Consider the following 26,412-nt stretch of genomic DNA (forward strand, 5'->3'; position numbering starts at 1 on the left):
GATGTACTATATAATACAGTTATTATTCAATAATAAATGATTATTTTTAAGTCAACACAGAAACTTTTACAGCTTCAACTTGGACATGTAGAAAGAAATTTAGAGCATTTTTCATAGTAAATAAAACGCGACAAGTTCGACGTTGTGATTAAATTTCTTTTCACTTGTCACTCCAGTGGCATTTGATCTCCAAAGATCAGTGAAAGATAAGCCGAAAACTGCAATGCGGTGCGCATCATCGGCTGTCGACGTGCGAAAAAGGAGCTTGCAGATGACATGAACGGGTTCGTATCCAAATCCGGCTCGAAAGTCTCAAGACTGTTCTCAAACACTTTGAAAAAGGATTGGAAGGTCCGTCGCGCAGTGTCATTATCCCCCAATTCTAACTGATCTGACCATCCTTTTTCCGCGCGAATTTGTCGTAATCTGCTGACCCTGCTGGCCTCTAACTGGAAGGGAAGTTCCTGCAGCAATGGGCAGCCATACACATCCAAGTATTCCAAGGAAGGGAAGGCCAACTTCTGAGCACAAAATCTCTCCAACCTTGGCAGGTGATGCAGCTGCACTATCCTCAGCCTGGAAAATGCATGCATTAAATCATTAGCATCTTCTGCGTGACCGATCACTTCCACCAAATTGCAGCAAAATGATAGATCGAGTTGTTCGAGGTACGGGATCTTCAGTATCCAAGAAATGTTGACTAAGTTTCTGTTCTCGACAATAATGACCTGACGAAGCTTCGTAAGCTGCACCGTCAAGTGGACCTTCTTCAGCCTGTAGAGGCGCCAGAAAGTGAGGAACTCTAGCCTCGGAGGTGACTTGCCAGCAGACCGACCGACTTGTTCGCTTCTGATCGACAACTCTTCTAACTCGAAACAGCTTTTGACATTCAAAACTATGGTGCTGCTATGCAAATTGAGGCAGAGGGAGCACTCCCCTTTCAATCGGTATATGCCGAGAAGGTATAAGTACACATCAGAGCACTCGGAAAGCATCTGAAGAGATCCGACTGTTCGTACAGAAATCCCGAGTGATTTCAGGCCTTTACCCAAGTAGTGCAATTCTTCCAGACTGAACTCGCTCTTTTCGTTCGACGTCTGACGAAGATCATACTTTGTTTCCGTGCTCTTATGAATCTCCATCTCAAAGCCCGAATACTTGCTCTTAAACAAGTTCAGAAACTGTAGCATGGATAGTTTGGATATCACTCCACGCGGAATAGTTTTGAGGTGATCGGTGTAACTCAGATTCAAGAATCTTAATTCCGTCAGAAATCCTAATTCCAGAGGGAGTGAGACTATATCTGAATTTCTAAGACTGAGATACTGCAATTTGACTAGCGAACCTATTTCTCGTGGAAGCTCTCTGATGCAAGTCCAACTTAAATCCAAGAATGTCAGCGCGCGCATGGTTCGGAAAAATCCGGGCGAGATGGCCTTCAAATGAAAGTTTTGCTGGAGAGTCAAGAGCAAAAGATTAGGACAATTCGGAGATTGCGGCAGCTCTTTTATACAATTACACATCAGTGAAATTCGCGAAGCTCTTGTCCATATGCCTGCATCACTGTTCTGCACTTTCTCCAGGCCAACTCCTGGCTGCACAATCCATTCCAGCTTCTTCTCTTCGGATAGCGAGGCCACGCAGAGAGCCATGTCGCGGATAACGTCGTGAACTCGTACTTCTTTATCGCTCGCGTCGCCGTCTTCCAACAAGCATGCTTTCTTCAATCGTTCGATGCGGGAGAATCCCTCATTGTATGCATCTTCGATCGTCGAGCGCATCGGTTGTAACCCCAACGCCATCCAGAAATCCACGAGCTCGACTTTCCAGATGGAATAGCCTTCAGGCCACAGGGCGCAAGTCAAGAAGCATCTTTTCGTCTGCTCGTCTTCCAAACTGTCATAGCTAAATCTTATTGTGCTAAGCACAGGGTGAGCATCCTTCATACATGAATTTCCCGAAAGACGCGTGTTCTCGAGAGACGCGATAGCGTTCTCCCATTCTTGCAACGTCCTCTTTGTAGACATCGAACGGCCTACGGAAATGAGCGCGAGCGGCAATCCACTACACCTCCTGCAGACTTTCCTTGCTAAGGATTGTATTCGAGCATCCGAGTTTACGGTGTCTTCGCTAACACTGTTTTTGAACAGCTCCCACGCGTTGTCGGGTTCCAAGCACTCCAATTTGATCTTGGTATGAACTCCCATGTTGCCGCATACCTCTTCGAACCGTGTCGTCAACACTATCTTTTGATTCCTCGCGCCATTAGGCTGTGGAATTCCGACTCCTGCGAGGTCTATCGGCTCCCACAGATCATCCAGCAGCAGTAAAAACTTCTTGTTCTTTAAGAAGTTGAAGATCGCAGAAGTATGCGACGTCGTTATGCTCGAATCCTGCTTCAAGTAGAGGCCAATCTTCTCAGCTATGTCCAGTTGAAGGTTCTCTAACTTGCAACCTTTTGACGCCGCGATACAAACGACATGATCATAGCGGAAGCTTTCAAAATCAGCAAGAAGGTGATTGTTGATGGTTTTCAGCATAGTGGTCTTTCCTATTCCTCCCATTCCCCATACGCCGACCGCTCCGACTTCGTCGTCTTTGAGGTGACGAAGTATCTTCTCTAGATTAGATTGCATTCCGATAACGGCAGATGCAATAGGCATCTCCTCGATTGGAGGCGGAGGCAACTCAACGGCGATTTCTTCAAAAGCGCCTCCTTGATCAAACAACTCCATCACTCGTTTAAGCTTCTTCGCAGCTCTTCGACTGATCCTATGTTTGCCAATAATGTCAAGAGAGAACTCCCCGCAGCATCGGCATCTTTCATCGTAAGCGTGTTTTACCGCTTCCACTTCACCTTCGATGGTTTCGACACTTTGTAACCATTCTTTCGCTTCGTGCTTGCATGTTTTATGTCTTCTTTCTGCGATGTCGATTTGCGCTTTTATATCATCTCTTCTAGCTTGCAACCTTTTCGTGAAGATCGTTAGCTTCTTGACGTTCCCTCCGACCTTTACGGGATACCCCAAGTGCAACACCAAGGGATTCCATAACTGAGACAAAACCACGGTGACGATTGATCCGAAAAAAGGAAGCAAAGCCATTGCTACAATCAAAGGAAAAAAGAATTAGCACGGTACAAGCCGAGTTACTTTATTTGTCGAGAGATGATCTCACTTTAACATTGAAAATAAACCGCATCGGTTCCAATCAAAATAGAACAAAAAGTAGAGTTGAAGTAATGAAATCATCAAAGGTTCCGATATGGCATGAATAAAGTGCACAGAGATGTGTGAATCGGATTACCTTTACTCGATCGTTGTGTAAGATCTATTCTTCAAACATGCATGCTCACTACTAAAGGAAAAGAAGGAAAACAACATAGATCAGTTGAAAGGTCATTGCGTGCAGACGATGGAATTACAAGATCCTCGAATTTCATGTTCTAATTTGCTGATGAAGTTTTTCATTTGGTTTTGAGGCGAATCATTTTCTTCGTCTCTGCGCGTTTCTGCACATGTTTAATACACTAGACCAAGCTCCACAAGTCAAGATATGTCCTTGTCCATTGCTTTCGTCCAAGCTGTATGATGGATGCAGCTTTTACCAAATAAAGTGTTTTCTCTCCATGTTGCAAACTGTATGATCGACCGTCCCTAGAGCAAGTGACAAAGGGTTTGGTGGTTGGTACATGAGGTCTCAAGTTCGAATCCTTGCTGATTCATATTTTTAGCTAAGTTTATTTTCAAATGAAATAAACGAAGTTGGTAGCGTGCTACCTATCTCTCAAAAAAAATTGTTTTCTAGCACATCTATACATTTTTACTAAGTGCGTATCGATAATATAGCTTTACAAATGGCACAGAATTACATCAAAGATATTATTGGTATTACTGAGTAGGAGCGTGAGTATCTTGTATTACTGATGACGAGTAATCTTGCACGTTTATGTAAAATTATAAGTTTACTCCTCCAACGCCTCTCCCAAACTATTTGTATATGTCATTTTTAAACATTATTTACAAATTTTGAATTGCCAAATTGTAAATTTAAGTTTCTAATTTTAAAATTTAAATTTTAGATTTTAGATTTTAAATTTTAAATTTTAGATTTTAAAATTTAAAATTTTAATTTTAGATTTTAAATTTTAAAATTTAAATCACATTTCAAAATTTTAAAATTTAAATGTTAAAATTTAAATTTTAAATTTTAAAATTTAAATTTTTAAATTTTAGATTTATATTTTAAATTTTATATTTTGCCAAATATAACATAAAGGCAATTATGGAAATAGACTATATTTTAGTGTTAAGATTACTGAATTTTATAAAATGAACCAAACATAATAATTTTATTTATTATAATCGAGTCTGGCTACTATACTTTTACGAGTATAGAGCCTCTTGTACTCATAAGTTTTTTGCCGTTTGATCTAACCTTTAATCATTTTTATCCGTTAGATTATACTATTCAACCAACAACCCACTCAACCCTAGGGGGCCAACTATAAACCTAACCGTAACCACTCTTATCCTAACCGCACATTTTTTATCTGAACGGTCAAAAAGTTATGAGTATAAAGGGCTCTATACTCATATGAGTATAGTAGCCACAACCATAGTTAGTTAATTCGCGAATTATTCGCGAATTTTTGAAATACCGAATAAAACTCCCGTTTTCGTATTTTTCCCAAAAATTCGGAATAATTCGCGTTTTTTTGGGTAAGAGGAATTATTCGCGAATTAAACTGGATTCGCGAATAATTCGGCCCAAAAAATCGGCCCAGAATCAGGTTTGCCTCGCCCCAAAACCCACTCTGCCTCAGGGCCCTCACGGCCTCACCCTGTCGCCCAAAAGGCCGAAAAAAAAAAAAAAAACAAAAACAAAAACAAAAACCTTTTGAAAAGAATCGCTCCCCTCCCACGAGTTCCCAAAAAAGGGTTTGCCCTAACTTCTCACACCTGACCCCTGCGGCGGTGCGGCCTGCCACCGACCCCTGCGGCGGTCGCCCTCTTCCCTTCCGGCCGGTCGTCGAACGCCATCGCGGAAGCCCTCCTCTTCAGAAATCGAAGACCGAAGATCGGGTCCTTCACTCTTCAGAAATCGAAACCCTCCTCGTCGCCTCTTCCTCTTCCGCTTCCGCTTCCGCTATCAACGCTAGATCAGTAAATCGGGTGGTTCTTACAACAGGTACGCGATTTGAGTTTTTCGGTGGTTCTTCAAAGCAAAGTTGCAGCGTTTAGTCCATCTGATGGATACTTTTTTATACACAATGGTGAGTGCTTAATTGAATGTGTCCATTCTTCTGTTATGCACAAAGAAGACCCAAACATAGTGTAAATAATAATCTTAATTAACTTAGGGACCAGGAACTCTTGATATTATACTAGTCAATTTATATCTTGTCGTCACTTGCAAAGGAAAATTTTGTTGTGGTCTTTCATGGACAATTGACTCAGTGGGTTTCTACTTAATTTTTGAAACATAACTTTTTAGTATTAGAAATGCAGCAATTTTCACTATATAATGAGAAGATCTGGAGAATAAGAGTTTGAAAGTTTAACTGTAGAATCCTTCTCTTTCTCTAAACTCCGGGTTTCCTATATTAGTCTGCGTTAAGTTTTGTTAATTGTTGTTACATTCATTAATTTGCTTATTGTTGTATGAGAGTGAAGATGTCTAGCTTTTATGTATGTTTATATGTGAATTGTGTGTTGTATCTTTATGTTTATTCAAGCTTTTATGTATCTTATATAATTAATAGTGAACTTTATGTATCTTTTATTTATTTACTGTTTAGACTTTAGAATTTAGATATGCTAGCATGCAGTTTGGAATATGCAAAGTGCAATTTCATTTGTATTAGTTTTAACTATGCTTGTATGTGAACCGTTTATATTTCTACCATTATAAATATGGACTATCTTGATCTCTATTTGCTTAATTATTTCTTTATTTTGAGGCATAATATAGTTTACTATTTTTTTTTACTTAGTTTAATTTTGTAGCTCTTTATTCTTATATTCTTAAAAAATATGAATATTTATGCTAATAGCATAAATCTTGAGAGAAAAAAAAAACTTAATTTAGTAGCCGAATTTTTGATCCCGAATTTTTAATCGGTGAACGTATAATATCCGTATAAATCACGTATCTGAATAATTGGCGAATCCGTTTTTTAGCCCTTTTTTTCAACGAATTTAAAAATTAGAAGACGAATTTTATCCGAATTATACCCGTACCGAATTTTTGCCGAATCCGAATTAACTAACTATGGCCACAACCATTATAATCTAGCATTATATTACTATATTAAACCAAATGTTATAATATAATATCGGTACCAATTTGATTCAGAAATTTCATATACCTAATTATGTTAAAATATCCAGTAATACTATACAACGCGAACCAAACACGCCCAACTATCTAGCTTCCATTTCTTACTCTAGACTCATCAACTTGAATATATGTTATATGTATCATTAGAACTAAGTGGGAAGGAGAAGGAAATGAGCAAAAATATATAATTTTTGTTTTTATCTACGAGTGATAACACATCGCGCAGATTGCACTAGTTTGGTTGAAATATAAGTTCTGGTTAACTACGTTCCGAAAAAATAAAAAGAAAAAGAATATCTGTGTATGCTTCTATTCCAACCCCTTCTGGTCTAATAACATGCTCCCTAAAAGTTGAAATAGAAAGGAATCAAATCAAGGATGGGGCTTGAGTATTAAGAAATTATCAACCACCCATATAATAACCGACCGTCCCTAAAGCAAGTAGCAAAGGGCTTGGTGGTTGGTATCCGAGGTCCCAGGTTCGAATCCTAGTTGATTCACATTTTCAGCTAAGTTTATTTCTAAATAAAATAAACGAAGCGGATAGCGTGCTATCTATCTCTCTCAAAAAAAAAAAAAAACCACCCATATAATAGGGGACAAAAAAAAAAAATTAGAGTTGAGATCCATGTATAATACATAGCGTATAACACTTCTATTTATTTATTTTTTTTTTAGAGATAGGTAGTATGCTACCCACTTCGTTTATTTTATTTAGAAATAAATTTAGTAAAATATGAACCAAGTAGGATTCGAACTTGGAATCTCGGATACCAACCACTAAGCCCTTTGCCACTTGTACTAGGGACGGTCGGTAACATCTCTTTTTGTTTAAACACCATTTCTATATATAATCAACAATATTATCCTGATTAGACTCTTATTTATACCCTTGACATAATATAATTGATATGAAATATATCCTATGTATTGTAACTGTTATAAAGAAGACTTTTTTTTCGCTTGATATTTGTGCGCTAATTTGGACCCGATCGAGTCAGCAGTTTTTGTTAACAAAAAAAAAAAAAAAAAAAAATTTCCTAAAGAGCGGTTTCTCGAGGAGGACGCAATTCCATTTTGCAACGTCTCTTTGTAGACAGTCGACGGCCTACGGAATCATGAGATAGCGAGCGGCAAATCACTACACCTCCTGAAGGACTTTTCTGATTGTTCGAGCATCCGAGTTTACGGTGTCTCGCTTAACACTGTTTTTTGACAGCTCACGATATACCATTCGTTATGTCGCGGTTCAAGCACTCCATTTGATTTGGTATGAATCCATATAGTTGCCGCATACCTCTTCGAAACGTGTCGATCACCACTATTTTTGACTTCCTCGCAGCTTATGGCTTGTGGATTCGACTTCCCTGCGAGGTATATCGGCCTCCCACAGTCATCGAGCAGCAGTAAAACTCTTGTTCTTTAAGACAGTTTGAAGAGATCGCAAGAGAGTATGCGACGTTCGGTTATGCTTCGAATCTGGTTCAAGTAAGAAGGCCAATTTTCTCAGCTAGTCAGCTTGAGGTTCCTACTTGCAACCTTTTGGACGCGCGGTATCAAACGACATGATCATAGCGGTAAGCTTCAAAATCGCGAGAAGGTGATTGTGTTGATTGGCTTTTGCAGCATAGTTGGTCTTTCTATTCCTCACATTTCCCATACGCCGACCGTCTCGACTTCGTCGATCTATTGAGGTGCGAAGGTATCATTCTCTAGATTAGATTTGCTTCGATAACGGCAGATGCAATAGCATCTCCTCGATTGGAGGCGGAGCAACTAACGGCGATTCTTCAGAAAGCGCCTCCCTTGATCAACAACTCCATCACTCGTTTAGTTATCTTCGACATCTTCGACATGATCCTCATGTTTGCAATAATGTCAAGAGAGAAACCCGCAGCATCGGCCATCTTTTCATCGTAAGCGTTTTTACGCTTCCACTTACCTTCCGAATAGCTTTTCGACACTTTTGACCATTCTTTCGCTTCGACTGCTTGACATGGTGGTTAGTGTGTCTTTTTCTGCGATGTCGTATTTGACGACTTTTATATCATCTCTTCTTAGCTTGCAACCTTTTCGTGAGGATGTTAGCTCTTTGCGACGTTCCACTCCTTACTTTACGGGATACGCCAAGTGAACCAAGGTATTCCATACTGAGACAAACCACGGTGACGATTGATCCGATAAAAAGAAGCCAAAGCCACTTGCTCAATCAAAGAAAAAAGAATAGCTGGTAAAGCGAGTTACTTTAGTTTGTAGAGAGATGATCTCACTTTACATTGAAAATAACGCATCAGGTTCGACTACAAATAGGAACAAAAGTAGGAGTTGAGTAATGAAATCTCAAACGGTTCCGATATTGCATCATATAAAGTGCCGAGATGCTTAGGAATTGTGTGATCGGATTACCTTTACTGCGATCGTTGAGTGTAAGCGTTAGTTCTTCAATGCATGCAATGACTCATCTAAGGAAGAAGGAACAAAACTAGATTTCAGTTGAAAGAGCGTCATTGCGTGCAGACGATGGAATTACAAGATCCGTTCGAATTTTATTGCTAATTGCTGATGAAGTTTCTCATTTGGTTTTGAGGACGAATACATTTTATTCGTCATCTGCATGCGTTTACTGCACGATGTTTAATACACTAGACCAGCTCCACAGAGTCAAGATATGGTCTCTTGTCCATTGTTCGTCCAAGCTTGTATGATGGATGCAGTTTTACCAAATAAAGTGTTTTTCTTCTCATGGTTGCAAACTGTCTATGCTCGACCGCTCCCCTAGAGAAGCAGATGAACGGGTTTGGGTGGTTGTACATGAGGTTCAGTTCGAATCCTTGCTGATTATATTTTTGCTTAGTGTTATTTTTCAAATGAAGATAACGAAGTTCGGTTGTCTGCTCACGATATCTCTCAAAAAAATTGTTTTTAGCACATTACATTACATTTTTACTAAGTGGTATCCGGATATATTTAGACTTTCAAATGGCAGCAGAAATTTACATCAAGAGATATTATTGCGTATTAACTGATAGCGAGCGTGAAGTATTTGTATTACTGATGACGAGTAATCTTGCGTTTATGTAAAATATAAGTTTACCTCTCGAACGACATTCCCAAACTATTGTTGATATTCATTTTTAAACATTATTTACAACATTTTGAGATTGCCAATTGTAATTTTTAAGTTTCTATTTTAAATTATAAATTTAGATTTTAGTATTATTATTTTAAATTTAGATTTTAAAATTAAAATTTTAATTTTAATTTTAAATTTTAAAATTTAAATCACATTTCAAAATTTTAAATTTAAATGTTAAAATTTAAATTGTAATTTAAAATTTAAATTTTTAAATTTTGATTTATTATTTTTAAAATTTTTAATTAAATTTTTTGCCAAATATAACATAAGGCAATTCATGAAATAGACTATATATTTTAGGTGTAAGATTACTGAATTTATAAATGAACAAACATAATAACTTTTATTTATTATAATATCGAAGTCTGGACTACTATACTTTTAGAGTATAGAGCCTCTTGTACTCCATAAGGGTTTTTTTGCGTGTTGATCTAACTTAACATTTTATTCGTCTAAGATTATTACTATTCAAACAACAACCTCAACCTAGGGGCCACTATAAACCTAACTCGTACACTACTTGTATCCTACCGCCACATTTTTTATCTGAGTAAGGTCAAAAGTTGTATGAGTTAAAGGGCTCTAGTATCATATGGTATAGTTAGCCCAAACCATAGTTAGTTAATTCGCGATTATTCGCGATTTTGGAAATACCGAAAAATAAACTTCCGTTTTCGTATTTTTCCCAAAATTCGAGCAGATATTGCGGTTTTTTTCTTCGGGTAAGAGGGATTATTCGACGAATTAAATGGATTCGATGCGAATAATTCGGCCAAAAAATCGGCCCAGATCAAGGTTTGCCTGCGCTCCCAACAACCCCACTCTGCCTCAGGCCTGCACGACTCACCCTGTGCCCAAAAGGCCGAAAAAAAAAAAAAACAAAAACAAAAACAAAAACTTGTTGAAAGATCGACCCCTCCACGAGTTCCAAATAGGCGTTTGCCCTACTTCTCACACTCATGACCCTGCGGCGGTAGCGCACGCCGACCCCTGCGGCGGTCGCTCATTTCCCTTCCGGCGAGTTTCGTCGAACGCCATGCGAGTACCCTCTTTACAGAAATCGAAGACGAAGATCGGGTCCCTTCACTCTCGAGAAATCGAAACCCTCCTCGTCGCTCTCTTCTCTTCCGCTTCCGCTTCGCTTCCGCTATCAATGTCTGATCAGGTAATCGGGTGGTCATTACAAACATTTAGCGCGATTTGAGTTTCGGTGTTCTTCAAAGCAAAGTTGCAGCGTTTAGTCCATCTGATGTACTTTTTATATACACAATGTGTGACTGCTTAATTTGAATGTGTCCATTCTTCTGGTTAATGCAACAAAGAAGACCGCAAACATTAGTGATAAATTAATAATCTTAATTAATCTTAGGGACAGGAACTGCTGTATTATACCTAAGTCAGATTTATATCTTGATACGTCACTGCAAAGGAAAATTTTGTTGTGTTCTTTCAAGGACAATTGACTCGTGGGGTTTCTACTTCAATTTTTGAAACAGTAACTTTTTAGTATTAGAATGCAGCATTTTCGAAATATAATTGAGAGTCTGGAGATATAAGAGTTGAAAATGTTTAACTGTAAGAATCCTTTCTCTTTCTGCTAAACTCGGGTTTCATATATTAGTCTCTGCGTTAAGATGTTGTTAATGTTTGTTACATTCATTATTTGCTTGATTTTGTATGAAGAGTGAAGATTCTTAGCTTTTATGTATGTTATATTCCTGTGTGTTGTATGCTTTATGTTTATCAGCTTTATGTACTCTTATAATATTATAAGTGGAACTTTATGTATTCTTTTATTTATTTACTGTTTAGACTTTAAGAATTTTAGTATGCTAGCATAGCAGTTTTGGAATATTGCAAAAGTGCAATTCATTTGTTATTAGTTTGTAACTATTGCTTGTATGTGAACGTTTTTATATTTCTACCATTATTTTGATTCTCAAAATTTAATTTATTGCAATTTCTTGCTCAATCTTTCTACATCATTGCAAGTGCGACGACTCAATTTAACTTATTAAACAGTGATGTGTCGCTGATGTAGTACTAGTTTAGTAGCATTATAATCCATAAATGATATTTATTAAGATGCGATATCACTGTCACATTACTGAAATATCAATTTCCATTCTGTCAACCTAAAGTTGAAAACTAAATTGAAGAAGCTTTTTCTACGTATCATGATGAGAGATGTACTATATAATACAGTTTTTATTCAATAATAAATGATTATTTTTAAGTCAACGCAGAAACTTTTACAGCTTCAACTTGGACATGTAGAAAGAAATTTAGAGCATTTTTCATAGTAAATAAAACGCAACAAGTTCGACATTGTGATTAAATTTCTTTTCACTTGTCACTCCAGTGGCATTTGATCTCCAAAGATCAGTGCAAGATAAGCCGAAAACTGCAGTGCGGTGCGCATCATCGGCTCTCGACGTGCGAAAAAGGAGCTTGCAGATGACATGAACGGGTTCGTATCCAAATCCGGCTCGAAAGTCTCAAGACTGTTCTCAAACACTTTGAAAAAGGATTGGAACGTCCGTCGCGCAGTGTCATTATCCCCCAATTCTAACTGATCTGACCATCCTTTTTCCGCGCGAATTTGTCGTAATCTGCTGACCCTGCTGGCCTCTAACTGGAAGGGAAGTTCCTGCAGCAATGGGCAGCCATACACATCCAAGTATTCCAAGGAAGGGAAGGCCAACTTCTGAGCACAAAATCTCTCCAACCTTGGCAGGTGATGCAGCTGCACTATCCTCAGCCTGGAAAATGCATGCATTAAATCATTAGCATCTTCTGCGTGACCGATCACTTCCACCAAATTGTAGCAAAATGATAGATCGAGTTGTTCGAGGTACGGGATCTTCAGTATCCAAGAAATGTTGACTAAGTTGAAGTTCTCGACAATAATGACCTGACGAAGCTTCGTAAGCTGCACCGTCAAGTGGACCTTCTTCAGCCTGTAGAGGCGCCAGAAAGTGAGGAACTCTAGCCTCGAAGGTGACTTGCCAGCAGACCGACCGACTTGTTCGCTTCTGATCGACAACTCTTCTAACTCGAAACAGCTTTTGACATTCAAAACTATGGTGCTGCTATGCAAATTGAGGCAGAGGGAGCACTCCCCTTTCAATCGGTATATGCCGAGAAGGTATAAGTACACATCAGAGCACTCGGAAAGCATCTGAAGAGATCCGACTGTTCGTACAGAAATCCCGAGTGATTTCAGGCCTTTACCCAAGTAGTGCAATTCTTCCAGACTGAACTCGCTCTTTTCGTTCGACGTCTGACGAAGATCATACTTTGTTTCCGTGCTCTTATGAATCTCCATCTCAAAGCCCGAATACTTGCTCTTAAACAAGTTCAGAAACTGTAGCATGGATAGTTTGGATATCACTCCACGCGGAATCGTTTTGAGGTGATCGGTGTAACTCAGATTCAAGAATCTTAATTCCGTCAGAAATCCTAATTCCAGAGGGAGTGAGACTATATCTGAATTTCTAAGACTGAGATACTGCAATTTGACTAGCGAACCGATTTCTCGTGGAAGCTCTCTGATGCAAGTCCAACTTAAATCCAAGAATGTCAGCGCGCGCATGGTTCGGAAAAATCCGGGCGAGATGGCCTTCAAATGAAAGTTTTGCTGGAGAGTCAAGAGCAAAAGATTAGGACAATTCGGAGATTGCGGCAGCTCTTTTATACAATTACACATCAGTGAAATTCGCGAAGCTCTTGTCCATATGCCTGCATCACTGTTCTGCACTTTCTCCAGGCCAACTCCTGGCTGCACAATCCATTCCAGCTTCTTCTCTTCGGATAGCGAGGCCACGCAGAGAGCCATGTCGCGGATAACGTCGTGAACTCGTACTTCTTTATCGCTCGCGTCGCCGTCTTCCAACAAGCATGCTTTCTTCAATCGTTCGATGCGGGAGAATCCCTCATTGTATGCATCTTCGATCGTCGAGCGCATCGGTTGTAACCCCAACGCCATCCAGAAATCCACGAGCTCGACTTTCCAGATGGAATAGCCTTCAGGCCACAGGGCGCAAGTCAAGAAGCATCTTTTCGTCTGCTCGTCTTCCAAACTGTCATAGCTAAATCTTATTGTGCTAAGCACAGGGTGAGCATCCTTCATACATGAATTTCCCGAAAGACGCGTGTTCTCGAGAGACGCGATAGCGTTCTCCCATTCTTGCAACGTCCTCTTTGTAGACATCGAACGGCCTACGGAAATGAGCGCGAGCGGCAATCCACTACACCTCCTGCAGACTTTCCTTGCTAAGGATTGTATTCGAGCATCCGAGTTTACGGTGTCTTCGCTAACACTGTTTTTGAACAGCTCCCACGCGTTGTCGGGTTCCAAGCACTCCAATTTGATCTTGGTATGAACTCCCATGTTGCCGCATACCTCTTCGAACCGTGTCGTCAACACTATCTTTTGATTCCTCGCGCCATTAGGCTGTGGAATTCCGACTCCTGCGAGGTCTATCGGCTCCCACAGATCATCCAGCAGCAGTAAAAACTTCTTGTTCTTTAAGAAGTTGAAGATCGCAGAAGTATGCGACGTCGTTATGCTCGAATCCTGCTTCAAGTAGAGGCCAATCTTCTCAGCTATGTCCAGTTGAAGGTTCTCTAACTTGCAACCTTTTGACGCCGCGATACAAACGACATGATCATAGCGGAAGCTTTCAAAATCAGCAAGAAGGTGATTGTTGATGGTTTTCAGCAGAGTGGTCTTTCCTACTCCTCCCATTCCCCATACGCCGACCGCTCCGACTTCGTCGTCTTTGAGGTGACGAAGTATCTTCTCTAGATTAGATTGCATTCCGATAACGGCAGATGCAATAGGCATCTCCTCGATCGGAGGCGGAGGCAACTCAACGGCGATTTCTTCAAAAGCGCCTCCTTGATCAAACAACTCCATCACTCGTTTAAGCTTCTTCGCAGCTCTTCGACTGATCCTATGTTTGCCAATAATGTCAAGAGAGAACTCCCCGCAGCATCGGCATCTTTCATCGTAAGCGTGTTTTACCGCTTCCACTTCACCTTCGATGGCTTCGACCCTTTGTAACCATTCTTTCGCTTCGTGCTTGCATGTTTTATGTCTTCTTTCTGCGATGTCGATTTGGGCTTTTATATCATCTCTTCTAGCTTGCAACCTTTTCGTGAAGATTGTTAGCTTCTTGACGTTCCCTTCGACCTTTACGGGATACCCCAAGTGCAACACCAAGGGATTCCATAACTGAGATAAAACCACGCTGACGATTGATCCAAAAAAAGGAAGCAAAGCCATTGCTGCAATCAAAGGAAAAAAGAATTAGCACGGTACAAGCCAAGTTACTTTATTTGTCGAGAGATGATCTCACTTTAACATTGAAAATAAACCGCATCGGTTCCAATCAAAATAGAACAAAAAGTAGAGTTGAAGTAATGAAATCATCGAAGGAACCGATACGGCATGAATAAAGTGCACAGAGATCTGTGAATCGGATTACCTTTACTCGATCGTTGTGTAAGATCTATTCTTCAAACATGCATGCTCACTACTAAACGAAAAGAAGGAAAACAACATAGATCAGCTCTCGAACATGAAATTGATCAAAAGCCGAAAGTTGAAAGTTCATTGCGTGCAGACGATGGAATCACAAGATCCTCGAATTTCATGTTCTAATTTGCTGATGAAGTTTTTCATTTGGTTTTGAGATGAATCATTTTCTTCATCTTTGCGCGTTTCTGTACATGTTTAGTACACTAGTCCAAGCTCCACAAGTCAAGATATGTCCTTGTCCATTGCTTCCGTCCAAGCTATATGATTGATGCAGCTTTTACCAAATAAAGTTTTTCTCTCCATGTTGCAAACTAGTCCTATTTACTTCTCTCTGACCATCAATGTATCTAGTATCAGTTTTAACTCGTTTTTTATTATCTAATTCTATGTTTCATATAATTTATTACTTCATTTTCCTCCTTTCTTAGAAGTTTCATGTTATAGTTTCATAATCATATGTACTCACATACACCTCCCCTACAAATGTTAGTTTAGTTGAAAACTTAACCTCAACCCAAAAATCAGGTGAATTAAGTAAAATGTAACTGTGCAATGTAACTCAGTACACACTTGTGTGTACATATTAAACGCAAAGCATATGTATTTTAGCTCGTTGAATTGGCATGGCGATTCTGCTAAATTTAACAGTTTTTACCTGCTTTTTAGCTGATCGAATTGTAGGCTTCTTTAACATCGACGAACCGTAAGCACGATCCCCAATTTCATTGACTAAACACTAACTCAACAACAAAAAAAAGGGGGGACCGATCATCACTAGAGCAAGTGGCAAAGAGCTTGGTGGTTGGTATCCGAAATCCAAGTTCAAATCTTAGTTGATTCATATTTCCAGCTAAGTTTATTTCTAAATGAAATAAACGAAACGGATAGCGTGTTACCTATCTCTCAAAAAAAAAAAAAAAAAAACAACAAAAAGGGGGTGGGAATGTAATATTAAAAAGTTTACTTCAAATTGTTTTTATAGCACATATATACATTTTTACCCCAAAAAAAAGATTGGTGCAGGACAACACTTTCTAGCTCCCATTTCTTACTCTAGACACATCATCTTTAATATATATGTATCATTAGAATGGGAAGGAGAAGGAAATGAGCAAGAATATATAGTTTTTGTTTTTATCTACGAGTGATAACACACGGCGCAAATTGCACTAGTTTGGTTAAAATATGAGTTCTGGTTAGGTGTGTTTGGTTCCAAATCGGAATCGGTATCGAAATCGGAAAGAGAATAAGCTGAAAACGTAATCAAAATGATTACCTCATTCTGTTTAGTTTACCACCTAAATTGGAATCGAAATGAGCTATTCTTGTTGTCGGTGCTTGATTTAGATAGATAACAGAAAAGTAATTAAATTAATATGTCAATTTTATCTTTATAATATATTAGTTTAAATTCAAATTGAAAATTAAATATTAAAAATTTATGTCAAAATTTTAAAATAATATCAAAATTTTCAATATATTTTTTAAAAAAATTAAAATTTGAAATTGAACGGATAATTCTAAATATAAAACTAAAATTTGATTTATTCAAATTCAAACTTAAAATTATAATTTAAATTTCAATTTGAATCCAAAAAGTTAATTTAAATTTTAAATAAAAATTTGAATAAAACTTTAGATTTTAAATTAAATTTAAATTCAAATTTATAAATTAGATTCAAAATGCTTGATTGAGTTTTAATTTTTAATTTAAGTTCATAAAATTTAAATTTATAAATATAATTTTTAAACATAAACTTATATTTTAATTCAAAAATAAGCTTAAAAAAATTAAATTTAATCTGAACAAAATCATTCCGCCCGAATTCAATTTCCAAACCAGCCTAGATAAGTGGGGGGATTTCCACTCATCCGGAAATCGAATCGGAATGAAATTTTACATACCAAATACGGACAAAACAGATTCATCCATTCCGATTCCGATTCAAAAGTGAAAAAAGAGCGAACTCTTTGACTATTTTTATTCATTAGATTATACTATTCAGTCAATAACTCACTCTCAATTCCAGAGAGCCCACATCTTTCTATCCGTACTTTTTTTTTTTTTACTCAAGGGCTGAAAAATAAAAATTGGCTATCCCCGAATTAATCGCCGAAGGAAAAAAAAAAAACGACTTAACTCGGGCGCACGCGGCATGGTGTGTTTGGATTGCCGGAAAACTGATCCGAAAATTTTCTTTTGCTCGAAAACTAGTTTTCGGATATTTGGTTGTCTGTAAAACAAAAAATTTGAAAAAAACTTTTACAGATTTTGAGAAAAGATTGGGTTTTTGAGCGGAAAACGAAAACCCATAGCCAAAAAAGGCACGGCTCTTGGGAGAGGATACACGCGGTCCACGAGGTCACTTCACCTCGTGTGCTCCTCTCCCTCTTCTATCATATATTACTAGTGAAATACTCGCGCAATGCTGCGGATATAAAAATATTTTTATAATAAATGTTATTTTTTTAATATATTTATATAGTTTTATAAGTTTAATTATTAATTAAATAAAAGTTAGAAAAAATTAATTTAATCGTTAAATCTATTTAAATAAAAGTCATTAAAATGGATATATGCACAAAGTAAATTTATACAATAATTTATTTTATAAATATTTATATGAAAATAATTTGAGATAAATCTATCAAAATAATTTTAAAAAATCAATAAATAGAAGAAAAATAAAATTGTAAAAAAAAATTATTTAATAACATTAATTATATATACACAGAAATACACTATATTTCTAAAATTTAAATGCTCTATTTTTTTTATACAGCGATACTTTACGCGATTTAAATTGCATCTATTAGGTTATATTTTATTACGCAATTTATTATGCGTATTATTAATAAAATTAATTAACTATATTATATATTATGAGTTATTAATAAAATTAATTAATTAATTTCAAAGAGTTTAGAGATTTAAAATTTTAAATTGAAAATATATTATAAATTAAATTTAAATTTAAAAAATAAATATAAAATTTGAATTTAAAATTAAAAAATTGAAAGTATCAAAATTTTAAATTTTGATATCAATATATATATATATATATATATAGGAGAGAGAGTAAAGGGGGGTTTGGGGGACACGTGTCACCGCTTGGTCTCCCAAACCTTCTTTAATGTAAGAAAAAATATATTATATATATTAATTAATATATATATATATATATATTTATTTTATTTATAAATATATTATTAATATAATATTTATTTATTTATAATATTATTTATAAATATAAAAAAATTTCTTATAGTATTAAATATATACTATTATATATTATATTTATTCCTATTTTATAATATATGTTAAATATATTTTATTTACAAATATTAATTATAATAATAATATTGAACTATGCTGGAATACTATTAATAGCACCAATGACATGGTGCTATCCCTTAGAAATTTACTTATAGTATTAAATATATACTATTATATATTATATTTATTCCTATTTTATAATATATGTTAAATCTATTTTATTTACAAATATTAATTATAATAATAATATTGAACTATGCTGGAATACTATTAATAGCACCAATGACTTGGTGCTATTAAATTTTCTACCCTTAGATTAAAAAATGTGCGGTTAGAATGATGTGAGCCTTCTAGGGTTAAGTGGACGGTTGGTTGAATAGTATAATCGAACGGATGAAAATGATAAAAGAAGTAAATCTAACGGTAAAAAACTTGATAGCACCAAATGCTTCGTGCTATCGATAGTATCCCAGCCGGACTTTAATAATATTTATATACTATTATAATTATTATATATCAATAATCAATAATATATAATATGTGAAAAAGACAAAATATCTATTATTATAATTTTTTTTATTTTTTTTTTTCCTTTCATCCAAATAACCATAACGATTTTTTTTTCTTTTCTACAAATCAAACACTAGCGAACGTAAAACTTTTTTTCCACAAAAAAATTTTTCCATCGAAAATTATTTTTTAGAATTTTACATTGAACCAAATAGCCTCTGCATTTGGTTGGAGGGATATCCCAGAACAAAGCGGGATATCCCCTTTATCCCCCCAAACACAATGCAGGCTTAACGGGTTATTCGGGAGTAACCCGTTAAGGCCAGTTCTCCCTTGCATGGAGAATGACTCTTTTTTTTTTTTTCCTATTATGCCCTTTTATTTTCTTTATACTTTATTTTAATTAATTTCAAATAAATCAAATGAATGCTCAAATTTTATGCTACTAAATTAATGTTTCTAAGGTGGTTTGTAAACATATTAAATTTGTGAAATAATTTGCTCTTCTATATTTAAAATTATATATTTATATTTAATTTTAATTAGTTTCAAATATATATATATTTTTTGAGAGATAGGTAGCATACTATCCGCTTCGTTTATTTCATTTAGAAATAAACTTAGCTGAAAATGTGAATCAACTAGGATTCGAACTTTGATCTGGGGTACCAACCACCAAGCCCTTTGCCACTTGCTTTAGAGACGGTCGGTAGTTTCAAATATAAAATTGGAAGTATATTTTTACTGTTATATTCAAAATTATATTATTATATATTAATTATATTTCTATTCATATATATTGAATTATATTTTATTATTATATTCAAGGGTATAATTGTCATTTTACTTAATTTTTATCAATTCAATACCTTATTTCAATATAAACATCCAAACACAATATAGAGATATCCTCTAGAACAAACAAATAACATCCAAATGTAATTTAGAACTTGTTCTAGTTTATTCTAGAATATTCTCTGTTCTCGATAACAACAAAAAGTTATTTTTTAAAATTTAGTTCTCGAACAAAACGCAGGATTTAGGTTTTTTTTTTTTTTTTTTTTTTGAGATGGGGGTACAAGCAAGTTACTTTATTTGTCTGAGAGATGATCTCACTTTAACATTAAAAATAAACCGCACGTGGTTCAATCAAAATAGAAAAAGCTAGAGTTTGAAGTAAGAAATCATCGAAGACCGATACGGCAATGATAAGTGCACAGAGATCTCGTGAATCGGATTACTATTACTCGATCTTGTGTTCAAGATCTATCTTCAAACATGCATGCTTACTACTTAAACGATAAAGAGGAAAACAAATAGATTGAGTCTTCGAAACATAATGATCAAAAAGTCCGACAAGTTGAAATTCATTGCGTGCGACGATTGAATACAAGGATCCTGAATTTCATGTTGCTATAATTGCGTGATGAAGTTTTATTTTGTTTTGAGGTATTGAATCATTTTTTTATCTATTGCGCGTTCTGTACATGTTTAGTGACACTAAGGCTCAAGCTCCACAAGTGCAAGACTATGTCCTTGTCCATTGCTTACAGTCAAGCTAGTTATGATTGATGCAGCTTTTACGCAAATAAAGTTTTTCTCTCATGATTGCAAACTAGTCCTATTTTACTTCTCTTGCGACCATCAATGTATCTGAGTATCAGTTTTACTCGTTTTGTTATTTCTTAATGTCTATGTTCATATAATTTCAGTCTATTCATTTTCCTCCTTTCTAAGAATTTCATGTTATAGTTTCATAATCTCAGAATGTACTCACATAACTCCGCCTAAAATGTTAGTTATTAGTTGAAATACTTAACCTCAACCACAAAAATCAATCGGCAATAAGTAAAATTTAACTGGCGCAATGTAATGAATAATGCTCAGTACACACTTGTGTGTACATATTAAACGCAAAGAATATGTATTTTGCTCGTTGAAAATTGGCATGGCGATTCATGCGTAAATGTTTAACAGTTTTTACCTGCTTTTTGTTAGGGCTGATCGAGATTGTAGGCTTGCGTTTAACATCGACGAACGTAAGCACGATGCCCCAATTTCAATTGATAAACACTAACTCATGCAACAAAAAAAGTGGGGACGATATCATAGAGCAAGTGGCAAAGAGCTTCGGTGGTTGGCTATCCGAAATCCTGAGTTCAACTCTTAGTTGAATTCATATTTCCAGCTAAGTTTTATTTCTAATGACAATAACGAACGGATAGCCCCGTGTTACCTATCTCTTCAAAAAAAAAAAAAAAAAACAACAAAAAGGGACGGTGGATTGTAATATTAAAAAGTTTACTTCAAATTGATTTCTTATAGCAAGATATATATTTACCGCCAAAAAAAAAGATTGGTGCAGGACAGAACACATTTCTATCTCATTTTATTATCTCTTAGAACATCATCTTTATATTATAGTACATTTAGAATGGGAAGGAGAAGAAATGAGCAAGAATATATAGTTTTTGTTTCTATCTCACGAGTGATAACACACGGCCGCAAATTGCACTAGTTGGTGGTTAAATATGAGTTCTGAGTTAGGGTTGTTTGTGTTCCAATCGGAATCGCGTATCGAAATCGGAAGAGAATAAGCTGAAAAGTAATCAAAGATTTCAATTTTTTGAGTTTACCACCTAAAATTGGCAATCGAAATGGAGCTATTCTTGTTGTCGGTGCTTGAGCTTAGATAGATACAGAAAAGTAATAGTAATTTAATATGTCATTTCTATTTTATAAATATATTATGTTTAATTTCAAATTGAAAATTAATTATTAAAAATTTATGTATAAAGTTTTAAAATATACAAAATTTATCAATATATCTTTTAAAAAAATTTAAAATTTGTAATTGGAACGGCATAATTCTAATATAAACTAAAATTTTATTTCATATCAAATTCAAACTTAAAATTATAATTTAAATATTCAATTTGAATTCCAAAAATGTTAATTTTAATATTTTATAATAAAAATTTGAATAAAACTTTAGATTTTAATGATTAAATTTAAATTCAAATTTATAAATTAGATTCAAAATGCTTGATTGAGTTATTTAATTTTTAATTTAAGTTCTTAATTTAAATTATAAATATAATTTTTAACATAAACTTATACTTTTAATTCAAAAATAAGCTTTAAAAAATTAAATATTAATCGAACAAAATCTATCCGCCGAAGTTCAATTCAACCAGCTAGATAAGTGGCGGGGATTCCAATCATCCGAAATCGAATCGGATAATTTTACATACCAAATACGGAAGACAAACAGATTAATCCAGTTCAGATTCCGATTCAAAAGATGAAAAAATAGAGCGAACTCTTTGAACTTTTTATTCATTAGTACTTATACTATTTCAGTCATAACTCACTCATCAATTCCAGAGAGCCCAACATTTCTATCCGTTACTTTTTTTTTTTTTACCAAGGCCTGAAAATAAAAAATTGCTATCCCCGAGATTAATCGACGAAGGAGAAAAATAAAAAATTAACCGGTTCGCGCAGCTGGCGTATGGGTGTGTTTGGATCGGAAACTGATCCGAAATTTCTTTTGCTCTGAAAACTAGTTTTGCGATATTTGGTTGTCTTGTAAAACAAAAAGATTTTTGAAAAAATTTTTACAGATTTGTGTAGAAAAGATTTTGGGTTTGAGCAGGAAACGAAAACCATAGCAAAAAAGGCACGGCTCTTGGGACGAGGTACACGCGGTCACGGGCGTACTTCACCTGTGTGCTACCTTCCCTTTCTCTATCATATAATTACTAGTGAAATACTGCGCAATGCTGGGATATAAAATATTTTATAATAAATGTTATTTTTTATATATTTATATAGTTTTATAGTTTAATTATTAATTAAATAAAGTTATGAAAATTAATTTAAACGTTAAAATCTATTTAAATAAAGTCATTAAATGGATATATGTCACAAAGTAATTTATACAAATTTATTTTATAAATATTTATATGAAAATAATTGATGATAAATCTATCAAATAATTTTAAAATCAATAAATAAGAAGAAAATAAAATTTAAAAAAATTATTTAATAACAATTAATTATATCTACACAGAAATACACTATTATTTAAAATTTAAATGCTCTATTTTTTTTTATACAGCGATACTTTACGCGATTTAAATTGCATCTATTAGGTTATTTTTTATTACGACAATTTATTATGCGATTATTAATAAATTAATTAACTATATTATATATTATGAGTATTAATAAAATTAATTAATTAATTTCAAAGTTTAGAGATTTAAATTTTAAATTTGAAAATATATTATAATTAAATTTAAATTTTTTAAAATAAATATAAATTTGAATTTAAAATTTAAAATTGAAAGTATAAAATTTTAAATTTTGATATCAATATATATATATATATATATATAGGGAGAGAGAGTAAAGGGGGTTTGGGGGACACGTGTCACGCTTGGTATCCAAACCTTCTTTATGTAGAAAAAATATATTATATATATTAATTATATATAATATATATTATATTTATTTTATTTATAAATATATTATTATATATATTTTATTTATTATAAATATTATTTATAAAATATAAAAAATTTACTTATAATAATGACCTGACGAAGCTTCGTAAGCTGCACCGTCAAGTGGACCTTCTTCAGCCTGTAGAGGCGCCAGAAAGTGAGGAACTCTAGCCTCGGAGGTGACTTGCCAGCAGACCGACCGACTTGTTCGCTTCTGATCGACAACTCTTCTAACTCGAAACAGCTTTTGACATTCAAAACTATGGTGCTGCTATGCAAATTGAGGCAGAGGGAGCACTCCCCTTTCAATCGGTATATGCCGAGAAGGTATAAGTACACATCAGAGCACTCGGAAAGCATCTGAAGAGATCCGACTGTTCGTACAGAAATCCCGAGTGATTTCAGGCCTTTACCCAAGTAGTGCAATTCTTCCAGACTGAACTCGCTCTTTTCGTTCGACGTCTGACGAAGATCATACTTTGTTTCCGTGCTCTTATGAATCTCCATCTCAAAGCCCGAATACTTGCTCTTAAACAAGTTCAGAAACTGTAGCATGGATAGTTTGGATATCACTCCACGCGGAATCGTTTTGAGGTGATCGGTGTAACTCAGATTCAAAGAATCTTAATTCCGTCAGAAATCCTAATTCCAGAGGGAGTGAGACTATATCTGAATTTCTAAGACTGAGATACTGCAATTTGACTAGCGAACCGATTTCTCGTGGAAGCTCTCTGATGCAAGTCCAACTTAAATCCAAGAATGTCAGCGCGCGCATGGTTCGGAAAAATCCGGGCGAGATGGCCTTCAAATGAAAGTTTTGCTGGAGAGTCAAGAGCAAAAGATTAGGACAATTCGGAGATTGCGGCAGCTCTTTTATACAATTACACATCAGTGAAATTCGCGAAGCTCTTGTCCATCTGCCTGCATCACTGTTCTGCACTTTCTCCAGGCCAATTCCTGGCTGTACAATCCACTCCAGGTTCTTCTCTTCTGATAGCGAGGCCACGCAGAGCGCCATGTCGCGGATAATGTCGTGAACTCGTACTTCTTTATCGCTCACGTCGCCGTCTTCTAACAAGCATGCTTTCTTCAATCGTTCGATGCGGGAGAATCCCTCATTGTATGCATCTTCGATCGTCGCGCGCATCGGTTGTAACCCCAACGCCATCCAGAAATCCACGAGCTCGACTTTCCAGGTGGAATAGCCTTCAGGCCCCAGGGCGCAAGTCAAGAAGCATCTTTTCATCTGCTCGTCTTCCAAACTGTCGTAGCTAAATCTTAATGTGCTAAGCACAGGGTGAACACCCTTCATACATGAATTTTCCGAAAGACGTGTATTCTCGAGAGACGCGATAGCGTTCTCCCATTCTTGCAACGTCCTCTTCGTAGACATCGAACAGCCTACGGAAATGAGCGCGAGCGGCAATCCACTACACCTCTTGCAGACTTTCCTTGCTAAGGATTGTATTCGAGCATCCGAGTTCACGGTGTCTTCGCTAACACTGTTTTTGAACAGCTCCCACGCGTTGTCGGGTTCCAAGCACTCCAATTTGATCTTGGTATGAACTCCCATGTTGCCGCACACCTCTTCGAACCGTGTCGTCAACACTATCTTTTGATTCCTCGGGCCGTTAGGTTGTGGAATTCCGACTCCTGCGAGGTCTATCGGCTCCCACAGATCATCCAACAGCAGCAAAAACTTCTTGTTCTTTAAGAAGTTGAAGATCGCAGAAGTATATGACGTTATTCTCGAATCCTGCTTCAAGTAGAGGCCAATCTTCTCAGCTATGTCCAGTTGAACGCTCTCTAACTTGCAACCTTTTGGCGCCGCGATACAAACAACATGATCATAGCAGAAGCTTTCAAAATCAGCAAGAAGGTGATTGTTGATGGTTTTCAGCAAAGTGGTCTTTCCTACTCCTCCCATTCCCCATATGCCCACCACTCCAACTTTGTCGTCTTTGAGGTGGCGAAGTATCTTCTCTAGATTAGATTGCATTCCAATAACCGCAGATGCAACAGGCTTCTCCTCGATCGGAGGCGGAGGCAACTCAACGGCGATTTCTTCAAAAGCGCCTCGATCATACAACTCCATCACTTGTTTAAGCTTCTTCGCAGCTCTTCGACTGATCCTATGTTTGCCAATAATGTCAAGAGAGAACTCCCCACAGCATCGGCATCTTTTATCGTAGGCGTATTTTACAGCTTTCACTTCACCTTCGATGGCTTCAACCCTTTGTAACCATTCTTTCGCTTCGTGTTTGCATGCTTTATGTTTTCTTTCCGCGATGTCGATTTGCGCTTTTATATCATCCCTTCTAGCTTGCAACCTTTTCATGAAGATCGTTAGCTTCTTGACGTTCCCTCCGACCTTTACGGGATACCCCAAATGCAACACCAAGGGATTCCATAACTGAGATAAAACCACAGTGACAATTGATCCGAAAAAAGGAAGCAAAGCCATTGCTACAATCAAAGGAAAAAAGAATTAGCACTGCACGACGGAATGAGAATTACAGCAGAAGTGAAGGCGCAAGCCGAATTCCTTTATTTATCGAGAGACGATCTCACTTTAGCATTGAAAATAAACCTCGCCGGTTCCAATCAAAATAGAACAAAAAGTAAAGTACAGGTAAAGAAATCATCAAAGGTTCCCATATGGCATGAATAAAGTGCATAGAGGAGTGTGAATTGGATTACCTTAATTTACTCATTGTGTAAGATCTATTCTTCAAACATGCATGCTCACTACTAAAGAAAAAGAAGAAAAACAACATAGATCAGCTCTTGAACTTGAAATTGATCAAAACCCGAAAGTTGAAAGTTCATTGCGTGCAGACGATGGAATCGCAAGATCCTCGAATTTCATGTTCTAATTTGGTAAGAAAGAAGGATTGTACAAGGAACCACCTCTTGCTGATGAAGTTTTCATTTGGTTTTGAGATGAATCATTTTCTTCGTCTCTGCGTGTGTCTGCACATGTTTAATACACTGGACCAAGCTCCACAAGTCAAGATATGTCCTTGTCCATTGCTTTTCTCAAAACTGAAGAACGCTTAAGATAACAAAAAGGACTGGTTCAAAGTCCAAC

At 36.0% G+C, this 26,412-nt stretch overlaps 1 protein-coding gene across 1 annotated transcript; it reads right to left on the minus strand.

Annotated features, from left to right (window-relative positions):
- LOC109720712 (probable disease resistance protein At1g61300) lies at positions 5 to 26,412 on the minus strand. Its single transcript, XM_020247989.1, is given in 3 exon segments — positions 5 to 728; positions 23,415 to 23,942; positions 23,944 to 26,412. Coding segments are annotated over 3 exon segments (2,931 nt in total). The 5' UTR covers positions 25,786 to 26,412; the 3' UTR covers positions 5 to 167.

This window comes from Ananas comosus, linkage group 14, assembly GCF_001540865.1.
Source record: "Ananas comosus cultivar F153 linkage group 14, ASM154086v1, whole genome shotgun sequence".
Classification (NCBI taxonomy): Eukaryota; Viridiplantae; Streptophyta; class Magnoliopsida; order Poales; family Bromeliaceae; genus Ananas; species Ananas comosus.